At 43.3% G+C, this 12,036-nt stretch overlaps 1 protein-coding gene across 6 annotated transcripts in view; it reads left to right on the top strand.

The window, feature by feature from the left end:
* Window positions 1-12,036, top strand: part of DMC1 (DNA meiotic recombinase 1) — a 43,339-nt gene that overhangs the window by 6,908 nt on the left and 24,395 nt on the right. For 5 of the 6 annotated variants that reach the window (XM_070051499.1, XM_008257039.4, XM_002711392.5 and 2 more), the window contains 3 exons: window positions 7,816-7,868; window positions 10,239-10,280; window positions 11,740-11,812. The exons of the other annotated variant lie outside the window; for it this stretch is intronic. In XM_070051499.1, the coding sequence (XP_069907600.1) occupies window positions 7,816-7,868; window positions 10,239-10,280; window positions 11,740-11,812 (168 nt within the window). The remainder of the gene's footprint in view (window positions 1-7,815; window positions 7,869-10,238; window positions 10,281-11,739; window positions 11,813-12,036) is intronic. 6 annotated transcript variants of the gene reach the window in all.

The raw sequence follows: 12,036 nt of genomic DNA, 5'->3' as shown, positions 1-12,036 counted from the left end.
CACGCACTTGGGCCATCCTCCACTGCCCTCCTGGGTCACAGCAGAGAGCTGGACTGGAAGAGGGGCAACCAGGACAGAATCCAGTGTCCTGACCGGGACTAGAACCTGGTGTGCTGGTGCCGCAAGGCGGAGGATTAGCCTATTGAGCCACAGCGCCGGCCCAGCAGCAGTTTTAACATTCCTTTTCATTTACTATCATATTATTTCTAAGACATAGTCATCATCTTCCTAATGCAAATTGACTAGAATCTGGGTTTCTTTTTTCCTTACTAATTGCCAAGATCAATTAAAACAAAATCAATCTCCACAAAGTATTCCTCAAAACCCTGGCCTCCAAGAAAAAAGGATTTCATAGTCAGATATGCCTGTGGGTCAGATCAGACTTCACAGGTCTAAAACCAAACTTCTGATCTTTGCCCTAAATCTGCTCCTCCTAGAGGTCCCTCAACTCAGATCTGACTCCTTCCCAGTCCTCAGATGTAAAACTGCGGCGTCATTTGTGGCATCTTTCTTTCCCCTCACACCCTAACTATAATCCATTTACAATTCCTATTTGCTCTTTCAAAATGCAGCACACAGATTACAAGGAAATACAAGGGATGGAGTGAAAAAGAAGATACATAGATTAAAAGAAAGTTAAGATATCATGTAATCATAATGTATAGATTTTATATGGATTCTGATTCAAACATCCTACAAAAAGCAACACATATGACACAGTTGGGAAACTGAATACTTAGTAGATAGTTGGTTTGAGGAATTACTGATTTTTAGGTATGGTAGTTATAGTGTGATTATGTTAAAAATGAGAGCTCTGGAGTGGTCATTTGACCTAGCAGTTAAGAAGCTGGTCAGGAGTGCCTTGATGTAATACCTGGCTCTGCTCCTGATTGTAGCTTCCTGCTAATGCAGACTGTGGAAGGCACAGTTATGGCTCAAGTGATTTGGTTCCTGCCACTCATATTGGAGTCCTGGGCTGAGATCCTGTTCCTGGCTTTGGCCCCAGTTGGTACCATGTAGGTATTTGAGAAGTGAACCAGTAGATGGAACTTTCACTCTCTCAAATAAAAATTAAAATAAGAGTACTTGTCTTTTAGGCATACATACTAAAATATTTAGGATGAAATGAGATGTTATCTCATGTATACTTAAAATAGTATAGGAAGGGATGGAAATGACTGGAGGTTTATATGAAAAAAGATTGACCCTGAGTTGATAGTTGCAACCAAGTGATGGGTACATGATGGTTCATTATACTGGTTTTGTCTATGTTTGATATTTATTATTCACTTCTTAATGAGGTCTACTCTGACCACTTTACTTGAAATTATAAACTTCACACCTTCATCTGCTGTATTTCTTATATCTTTTTCTAGTCTTATTTTTATTGATGCCATTTAATAACATCTGACACACCACACATTTTGCTTATTTACATTTATTGGCTGATCTCCCAGTAGAATGAAAGCTCCATGGGTGAAAGATTTCTGTCTTTTATTCTTTGCCAAGTACACAAAACAGTCTCTGGCACACATCAGGTAATCAGTGTTTGTTGAGTGAATGAATAAACAAGTACTGAGTGGAAGAAGTCTGGGAAATACAGTCTCCTCTGTATTCTTCATGCTGGCTGAGTAAAGGCTCTAAAGTCCTGGAGTGAAAAATACCTGTGTGACTCAGCGTGCTCTCAGACTTCTAAAATCACAGAACCTTTTTTTTTTTTTTTTTCAAGTAACAACTAAGGGAGAATTATTGGGACATCTCAAAGTAAAATTTTCAAAATCAGCTGGATCAACAAAACATTTGATCAAATGACAACTTGATATTCTCCAATTGTTCTACTACATGGTAGCTTAAGAACCATTGAAGGGCCAGTGCTGTGGTATAGTGGGTAAAGCTGTCACCTGTGGCGCCAGCATCCTATATGGGCATCGGTTCAAGTCCCAGCTGCTCCACTTCCCATCCAGCTACCTGCTAATGTGCCTGGGAAAAGCAGCGGAAGATGACAAAAGTGTTTGGGCCCCTGCACACATGTGGGAGACTAGAAGAAGCTCCTGGCTCCTAGCTTCAGAGCAGCCTAGCTCCACCAGCTACGATCATTTGGGGAGTGAACCAGCAAATGGAAGATCTCTGTCTTTCCCTCTCTCTGTAATTCTGTCTTACAAGTAAATAAATAAATCTTAACAGCCGGCGCCGTGGCTCAATAGGCTAATCCTCCACCTTGCGGCGCCGGCACACCGGGTTCTAGTCCCGGTTGGGGCGCCGGATTCTGTCCCGGTTGCCCCTCTTCCAGGCCAGCTCTCTGCTATGGCCAGGGAGTGCAGTGGAGGATGGCCCAGGTGCTTGGGCCCTGCACCCCATGGGAGACCAGGAAAAAGCACCTGGCTCCTGGCTCCTGCCAGGATCAGCGCGGTGCGCCGGCTGCAGCGGCGGCCATTGGAGAGTGAACCAACGGCAAAAGGAAGACCTTTCTCTCTCTGTCTCTCTCTCTCACTGTCCACTCTGCCTGTCAAAAAAAAAAAAAAAAAAAAAAAAAATCTTAAAAAAAAAAAAACCTATCAGGCTAAAAAACTGATTACTATCATGGTAAGTTTTCTTTTTTGTTGTTTTTAAAGATTTATTTATTTATTTGAAAGATAGAGAGAGAGAGGTCTTCCATCCACTGGTTCACTCCCCAAATGGTTGCAACAGCCAGAGCTGAGCTGATCCGAAGCCAGGAGACAGGAACTTCCAGTTTCTCACACAGGTGCAGGGGCCCAAGGACTTGGGCCATCTTCCACTGCTTTCTCAGGCCATGGCAGAGAGTGGAGTCGGAAGTGGAGCAGCTGGGTCTCGAACTGGCGCCCATATGTGATGCCAACTCTGCAGGCAGCGGCTTTACCTGCTACACCACAGCGCCGGCCCCCATTGTAAATTTTCTAGTGTCGTTGATGCAGATACAGAAAAGATCACTCAAAAGTTGGGTTTTTAAAATTACTATTTGATTAATTAAAATGTTATACATTTTTCCCTTAAGCTTTAAGTCCATTTATAAATCTACCAATCTTTAATTGGACTTTTATAATTTGGTTAACTAGACTCCTTTAAACATTTTAAATCACACTTATACATTAAGAATATTTTATTTTGTTAGCCTGAAAAGAAACTCAGATCAGCTCTCTAGAATAAACAAATACATTTGGAATTACAGAGTACACAAGCTATGCTGGGCCATAACGTGTAGCCAGAGCCTCAGAGGAAAGGGGACTTTTTTTAAAAGATAAAAAGTCCCTGTGAGCTGCTGGAAAACAGGGTTACAAAGACCAAAGGTTACAGGAGTTCGTTACAGGCACTGGTGTTAGCTGATTGGCTGAGACAACCATCCTCTAGGCGAGTGTTCTTGTGCAAGCGGCTTATCTGGAATACTGCATCTTGGTGAAGTTCTTGAGCTAAATCGATACATCGTTACCAGTCTACCTGCAGGAATGCCTCATGATAAGCCTTGCAGGAGGACTTCTTTCTCTCTCTTTTTTTTTAATTTAAAGCTTTATTTATTTACTTGAGAGGCACAGTTACAGAGAGGGAGAGACAGAGAGAAAGATCTTCCATCCACTGGTTCAGTCCCAAATGGCCACAACGGGCTGAGCTGGGCCGATCTGAAGCCAGGAACTGTTGCCGGGTCTCCTGTGCAAGTGCAGGGGCCCAAGCACTTCTGCTGCTTTCCCAGACCATTAGCAGAGAGCGGGATCAGAAGTGGAGCAGCCAGGACTAGAACCAGCGCCTGTGTGGGATGTGGACGCCGCAGGTGGATGCTTAACCTGCTACGCCACAGCACTGGCCCCGGGCCTGCTTATTCATGACCTCCTCTGATTCTGTTTTGTTAGAGTTTAGCATAAGTGACTCTATTTTAGCACCAGCAATTTTCACAATTTCCTTTACAAATCTTATTTGTCTAACTAGTAACAAGTAAAATCTTCCCAAATATCTAAATGTCTTTAGTAAATCTAGAAGTACAGTGAGTTTTAGGTACTCGTACATGTCGAAATACTATTTATAAACATATCATTTAACCTATCAGAGGCTAACTATTATTATAAGAAGACAAAATGTGCTTAAATTATGAATGTCCTTGGGGCTGGCATTGTGGCATAGCAACTGGGGCTGTCGCTAAGGACACCAGCATCCCGTGTGGGTGCTGGTTCATGTCCTGGCTGCTCTACTTCCTATCCAGCTCCCTACTGGTGGCCTGGGAAAGCAGTGGAGAATGGCCCAAGTATTTGGTGCCCTGCCTCCCATGTGAGAGAAACAGATGAAGCTCCTGGCTTCTGGTTTTGGCCTGACCCAGCTCCAGCTGTTGAGGCCATTTGGGGAGTGAACCAGTGGATGGAAGATCTCTCTCTGTCTGTCTGTCTGTCTCTCTCTCTCTCTCTCTCTCTCTCTGTAACTCTGCATTTCAGATAAATTAAAAAAAAAAAGTGTTCTCAAATACCAAATATGAATCACTTATTGCCAAATTTAATATGAAAATAGTAATCTTTGGGTTTGGTATGTGTCTAGGAATATTTTATTTTATTTTTTTATTTTTATTTTTATTTTTTGACAGGCAGAGTGGACAGTGAGAGAGAGAGAGAGAGAAAGGTCTTCCTTTGCCATTGGTTCACCCTCCAATGGCCGCCGCGGCCGGCGCACCGCGCTGATCCTATGGCAGGAGCCAGGAGCCAGGTGCTTTTCCTGGTCTCCCATGGTGTGCAGGGCCCAAGCACCTGGGCCATCCTCCACTGCACTCCCTGGCCACAGCAGAGAGCTGGCCTGGAAGAGGGGCCACCGGGACTAGAACCCGGTGTGCCGGCGCTGCAAGGCGGAGGATTAGCCTAGTGAGCCACGGTGCCGGCTGGAATATTTTAAAAATACTATTTCTACACTTCATTCTAAATTTTACCAAGTTTCACAAAATAAACAATTATGTTATTTCAAGTAATTTGGTGTACCCCTCCAGCTAAATTTTGGGTTTACCTTTTTGATTGATTGAGATTGCATAGCAATCAGAGATTTCTTCTGGGATTTGGTAGAGCTATAGCCTTTCAGGGCGATTTTTCTCAAGCTGAGAAGGGACATAAAAGCTCTTAAAATCTTGCTAGGCCTGTAAGATCTCCAAGTGCGTGCCTTCCAAATGGGGTGATCTCTCAGCCCATGTTATTATTTTTTTTTTTTAAGATGTATTTTATTTGTTTGAAAGACACAGTTACAGAGAGAGGTAGAGACAGAGAGAGAGGTCTTCCATCCGCTGTTTCACTCCCCAGACGGATGCAACGGCCGGAGATGCGCCTATCCGAAGCCAGGAGACAGGAGCTTCTTCCTGGTCGCCCACCTGGGTGCAGGGGCCCAAGCACTTGGGCCATCTTCCACTGCTTTCCCAGGTCACAGCAGAGAGCTGGATCAGAAGAGGAGCAGCCAGTAGTAGAACCAGCGCCCACATGGGATGCTGGCGCTCCAGCGCCGGCCCCTCAACCCATGTTCTTTAGATTTAAATTATTCAGGTCAGCATCTAGAATATTCTTTTCCTCACTGAAGTCTACAGTCCTCAATAAGTTTGTGGTGGGGCCAGTGCTGTGGTGTTGCAGGTAAAGCTGCCACCTGCAATGTCGGCATCTCATATGGGTGCTGGTTCGAGTCCCCACTGCTCCACTTCCAGTCCAGCTCTCTGCAATGACCTGGGGAAGCAGAAGACCCAAGAGCCTGGGCCCCTGCAACTGCATGGGAGATCTGGAAGAAGCTTCTGGCTCCTGGCTTTCAATCGGCCCAGCTCAGGCCTTTGCAGCCGTTTGGGGAGTGAACCAGTGGATGGAAGACCTCTCTCTCTGCCTCTACCTCTCTGTAACTCTTCCTTTCAAATAAATAAATCCTTAAAATACATTTGTGGATAACCTAACATTGTGCAATTTACATTTAAATTGCTCTCTTAAAGCATGTACATGTAAATTTGTTGGATTATCTGTATCTCTTAAAACTTTGCTCTGTGATCACATCTCAAAAGTCAGGCTTTTACAATTTTCAAAGTGTATCTACTATGTTTTAGTACAGTTAACACAATTAATATTTATTGCATTAAAGAATGAATGAATTCATGACTTAATTTTATATCTTTTCATATCATGAACATTAAACACTAAAACACTTGGTCACTAACCCGCTGTTCCATAGTGCCAGCCCCTGAACATTTTCTATTCTGACATGTGTCCATAAAGTTGGTCTGTGGAGCTGGTGCTGAGGCATACCAGGTAAAGCTGTTGCTTGCCTTGCCAGCATCCCATATGGGTGCCAGTTCAAGTCTTGGCTGCTCCACTTCTGATCCAGCTCTCTGCTATGGCCTGGGATAGCAGTGGAAGGTGGCCCAAGTCCTTGGGCCCCTGCACCAGGGTGGGAGACCCAGAAGAAGCTTCTGGCTCCTGGATTCAGATCGGCTCAGCTCAGGCCATTGCGGCCATTTGAAGAGTGAACCAGTAGATGAAAGACCTCTATCTCTCTCTCTCCTCCTTTCTCCCTCTCTCGCTCTGCCTCTGCCTAACTTTTCCTTTAAAATAAATAAATAAATCTTTTAAAAAATTTGGTCTGTGTAAGATATGCCAACCATGTTGAGAGAGAGAGAGAGAGATTTCATACACTGGTTTATCCCCCCAAATGGCTGCAATGGCCATGGCTTGGCTAGGCAAAGCCAGGAGCCAGGAGTTTCTTCCAGTTCTCCCATATGTGTGCAGGAGCCCAAGCACTTGGGCCATCTTCTACTGCTTCCCCAGGCACATTAGCCGGAAGCTGGATTAGAAGTGGAACAGCTGGGACTCAAATCAGCACTGCAGATGGCAGCTTTACCTACTATGCCAAAGATCTGGCCCCTCTAATTACATTTCTTTTTTTTTTTTTTAAGATTTATTTATTTATTTGAAAGTCAGAGTTACATAAAGAGAGAGAAGTCTTCCATCTGCTGGTTCACTCCCCAACTGGCCTCAACAGCCGGAGCTACACTGATCTGAAGGCAGGGGCCAGGAGCTTCTTCCAGGTCTCCCACTTGGGTGCAGGAGCCCAAGGACTTGGGCCATCTTCTACTGCTTTCCCAGGTGCACTTAGTAGGGAGCTGGATCAGAAGTGGAGCAGCCAGGACTCGAACCAGCGCCCACATGGGATGCCAGCACTGCAGGCGATGGCTCTACCTGCTATGCCACAGCACTGGCCCGCTAAATTACATTTCAATCTAAAGCATAGTGAGACATAAGGACCTTATTAACCCATTTACTATTGACATGCAGAAGTAAGAGTAGGGCTTATAAGCTTTTTTTTTTTTCTTTTAAAGATTATTTATTTTGAAAGCAAGATTTACAGAGAGAGAGAGAGAGACAAAGAGAGATCTATCCACTGGTCTACTCCCCAGATGACTGCAAGGGCCTGCACTAGGCCAGGTGGAAGCCAGGAGCCAAGAGCCTAATCTGGTGTCCCACATGGGTGATGGGGGCCCGATCACTTGGGCCATTTTCTTCTGCTTTTCCCAGGTCATTATCAGGGAGCTGAATCAGAAGCAGAGCAGCTGGGACATGAACCCATGCCCGTATGGGATGCTGGCATCACAGATGGTGGCTTTGCCCACCTACTATGCCACAGTATGGCCCCGCAAGTTGTTTTGTTGATCCACCTGCCCATTCACAGTAGACTTTGTGATCTGAACATGAGGAATGCCGTTTGTCCAACCTAGAATTACTGTTAGATAGGATACTAATGATATTAATATTTTCCCCCTTCTTGTTATCTCTATTTTGATTCCTGTTACTAATGCTTTCTTTCTATTTCCAGTAAGTTGCTAGGGGGTGGAATTGAAAGCATGGCAATCACAGAAGCTTTTGGAGGTAGGTACAACCTTAGTATTTATTGTATGAAATTATATCTACATAATTAAGGAAACAATCAATAGTGTTTGGTATCTGTTTGGGAACTTATGATACAGTCACTGTAATTGTGGAATCACTCTGGACTGCAGTGAAAATGCATACCAACACACACAGATGGGTTTCATTGGTATTTCCCATCCTTTTATCTTTGATTCCCATAGAAGAGAATAGAATTTTTCCCCTTTTAAGATAATTGAGGGGCCGGCGCTGTGGCACAGCGGGTTAATGCCCTGGCCTGAAGCACCGGCGTCCCATATGGGCACCGGTTCTAGTCCTGGCTGCTCCTCTTCCAATCCAGCTCTCTGTTATAGCCTAGGAAAGCAGTAGAAGATGGATCAAGTTCTAGGGCCCCTGCACCCACGTGGGAGACCCAGAAGAAGCTCCTGGCTCTTGGATTCAGATCAGCTCAGCTCTGGGCTGTTGCAGCCATCTGGAGAGTGAACCAGCGGATGGAAGACCTCTCTCTGTCTCTGTCTCTGCCTCTCTCTGTAACTCTGTCTTTCAAATAAATAAAATAAATTAAAAAAAAAAAAAAAAAGAAGAAGATAATTGACGGGCCAGCGCTGTGGCACAGTGGGTTAATGCCCTGGCCTGCTTGCAGGCATGCCATATGGACGCCAGTTCGAGACCCGGCTGCTCCACTTCCAATCCAGCTCTCTGCTGTGGCCTGGGAAAGCAGTGGAAGATGGCCCAAGTCCTTGGGCCCCTGCGCCCACGTGGGAGACCCGGAGGGGGCTTCTGGCTGCTGGCTCCTGGCTTCGGATCAGCGCAGTTTTGGCCGTTGTGGCCAACTGGGGAGTGAACCATTGGATAGAAGTCCATTCTCTCTCTCTCTCTCTCTTTCTCTCTCTCTCTCTTTCTCTCTCTCTCTCTTTCTCTGTATAACTCTGAATTTCAAATATTTAAAAAAAAAAGATAATTGAATAATGAAGCCAATCTTATGTTTAGACAGTGCATCTTCCAGGAACATAGAGATTAACTTCTCTCTTCCCTAACTATATCCTCTATTTTTTAAAAATCAGTTTTATGCATAGCTTCATTTTATACCACATCTGACAATTCAGTCTTAGTTGTCCTTTGTCCTTAGTCATAAAAAACTAAATCTGTTTTGTCGTTATTTTTTTCTACTGAGTTGGGAAATAAATCTGATTTCTGTTATTTCTGTTGACTCTGACTTACAGGTTTACCTTCTTTATTGATAGCTGTAAGCTTGTTGCTTGATTTTTTTAATATTTTATTTGAAAGTCAGAGTGGCAGAAAGGAAGAGACAGAGATAAAAAGAGATCTTTTATCTGCTAGTTCACTCCCCAAATGCTGCAATGGCCATGGCTGGTCCAGGCCAAAGCCAGGAGCTGGGAACTGCATCTGGGTATGCCATGTGGGTGGCAGTGGCCCAAGTAGTTAGGTCATCCACTGCTCTTCCAGGCACATGAGCAGGGAGCGGTATCAGAAGTGAAGCATACAGTACCTAATCTGGCACTCTGATTCGGGAGGCGGCATCACAAGCAGTGGTTTCACTTGCTGTACCACCACACCATCTCCTGTTGCCTGGTTTCAGTCTGTGAGCATTGAGTGGGCCTCAGTAGGTGAACAGGATTCCTCTAGAGAGAACTTGTTTCTGCGGTACTGAGTGACGCCACCTGTTTGAGGGCACCTCCACTTCCCCTGAAGATCTCGGTTCAGAGGAGGCCCAGGCTTTCTTTCTTATGACAGGAGTCTTAAACTTTAATTTATCAGGCTCTTCCTAAGGAAAATTTGGTTTAGATTATTTTTTATTCTAAAAGACAGCACTGTGGAAAAAAACTGTAATATTTTATATTATTGCTATTTATTTATTTAAATATTTATTTATTGAAAGTCAGAGTTGCACAGAGATAGAAAAAAAGGCAGAGAGAGAGAGGTCTTCCATCCACTGGTTCACTCCCCAGATGACTGCAATGGCTGCAGCTACGCAGATCCAAAGCCAGGAGTCAGGAGCTTCTTCTGGGTCTCCCATGTGGGTGCAGGGGCCCAAGGACTTGGGTCATCTTCCACTGCTCTCCCAGGCCACAGCATAGAGCTGGACCGTAAATGGAGCAGCCGGGACTCGAACCAGTGCTCAAATGGGATGCCAGCACTGCAGGCAGTGGCTATGCCATCGCACCAGCCCCTATATTATTGCTATTTATACATGTGGAATCCATTTATGATAGAAGAGATATTTTATGAGTGAGATTTGATGGTTGGAAAAGAAAACAGTAATATTCTGAGGCCATTTTTATGACATGAAAATATCTGGAAAATTAACAGTATGTGGTTTTATTTTATTTTTTTTCCTGTAATTCACAGAATTTCGTACTGGGAAAACTCAGCTCTCTCATACCCTCTGCGGTAAGGATATATGACAACACCACCACCACCAAAACTCATCACAGTTACCGTTTACTAAAAGTCCCTTATGTGTCTGGTACTGCATATAATTTCATGGAGTCTGAACAGACTTGCAAGGAAACAAGCTTAGGGAGATTAAAAAAACTGCCCGTGGTCACACAGAGACCAGAGCTGGTCTTTGAATGGGGGATGCTTGAGGTGATGTGCATGTGCTGCCCATGAACACTTCATGGAAATAGACAGAAGGTTAAAGGGCATAGGAGTGTATTGGCAAGGAGAAGTATCCACTCTCTCAATTGTCCCTATTCCATCTTTTCTACAAGAATGACAAAAAAAATCTATTGAGTCTTAGAATCCTTTACTGGTTTTTTGTTTTAAGATTTATTTATTTATTTGAAAGAGTTACAGAGAGAGAGAGAGAGAGAGAGAGAGAGATCTTCCATCTATCTGCTGGTTCACTCCCCAAATGATTGCAGCAGCTAGGGCTGGGCCAGGCTGAAGCCAGGAACTTGAGACTGTACTGGGCTGAAGCCAGGAGTCTGGAATTCCAACTGGGTCTCCCACAGGGTGACAAGGGCCCAAATACCTGGGCCATATTCTGCTGCTTTCCCAGGCTTATTAGTAAGAAGCTGGATTGGAAGCCGAGCAGCTGGGACTCAAACCATCTCCCAAATGGGATGCCAGCATTGCAGGCAGCAGCTTAACCCACTGCGCCACAATGCCAGTCTCAGAATCTTTTACTTTCCATTGAGTAAGGTTGGCCCTAAGAGAGACTTAAAAACAAATTTTCCTAAGACAAATTTAAAAAGATCTCCTTTTACAAAAATGCACTGAATTTATTTAAGCCTAACAAAGTGCTTAAGAAAGATCATAAAATCAAAATACGTGATCCAGTGTAGGCTCTGCCATTTATAGCTGTCTGAGCCTGGGCAAGTTGCTTCACCTCTCCAGTAAGTGCCAATAAGCCTAGTGCCAAATTTAGGGCTATTTTGAAAAATAAAAGAAATAATACATGTATCTGGTGTAAACTAACTCCTTAGTATTAACTACTACTAACTAAAATATAAATGCACTTAAAGTTTTTGGCAAACACTAGTTGAAAGGTGACTTAAATGCATTATATAGCATAAATTATATTTGTGATTATTTCTTCTAGAAAATTAAGAATATTTAAATTATATCTCCATTTCTTTGGAAGAACTATCTTTCATGAATATTTCCCATTGTGAGACATACTGAAATTCTTTGTTGAATTACTACTATGCTGGCAAAATACTTATAATTTCACCACTGGTTACTAATATGAAAATATGTCATGCTGTTTAGAAATTAAAGGACAGTGATTCTTCACTAACTTTACTAAAGAATTGCAACCAACATAAATATAGTGTTTATTTATAGATTCATTTGTACAACATTTATTCATCCTAATTAATATTAATTTTCAATTGCTCCCCAGTGACGGCTCAACTTCCAGGAGCAAGTGGCTACCCAGGAGGAAAAATTATCTTCATTGATACAGAAAATACTTTGTAACCTTTTTATTTAAATAAGTTGCTAACACAATAATCAGTGTAATCCTCATCAAAAATACCAATGGCACTTTTCATAAAACCAGAAAAATCTGAAAATTCACATGGAGGCTAAAAAGAACACAAATAACAAAATTAACCTTGAAGAAAGGAACAAAACAATATCAGATTTCAGATATAGTACAGAGGTAGTATGATATAGTAGTGTTACTTCAAAAGAGTTT

Source organism: Oryctolagus cuniculus, chromosome 11 (genome assembly GCF_964237555.1).
Source record: "Oryctolagus cuniculus chromosome 11, mOryCun1.1, whole genome shotgun sequence".
Lineage (NCBI taxonomy): Eukaryota > Metazoa > Chordata > Mammalia > Lagomorpha > Leporidae > Oryctolagus > Oryctolagus cuniculus.
This window is presented reverse-complemented; position numbering and strand designations above follow the sequence as displayed.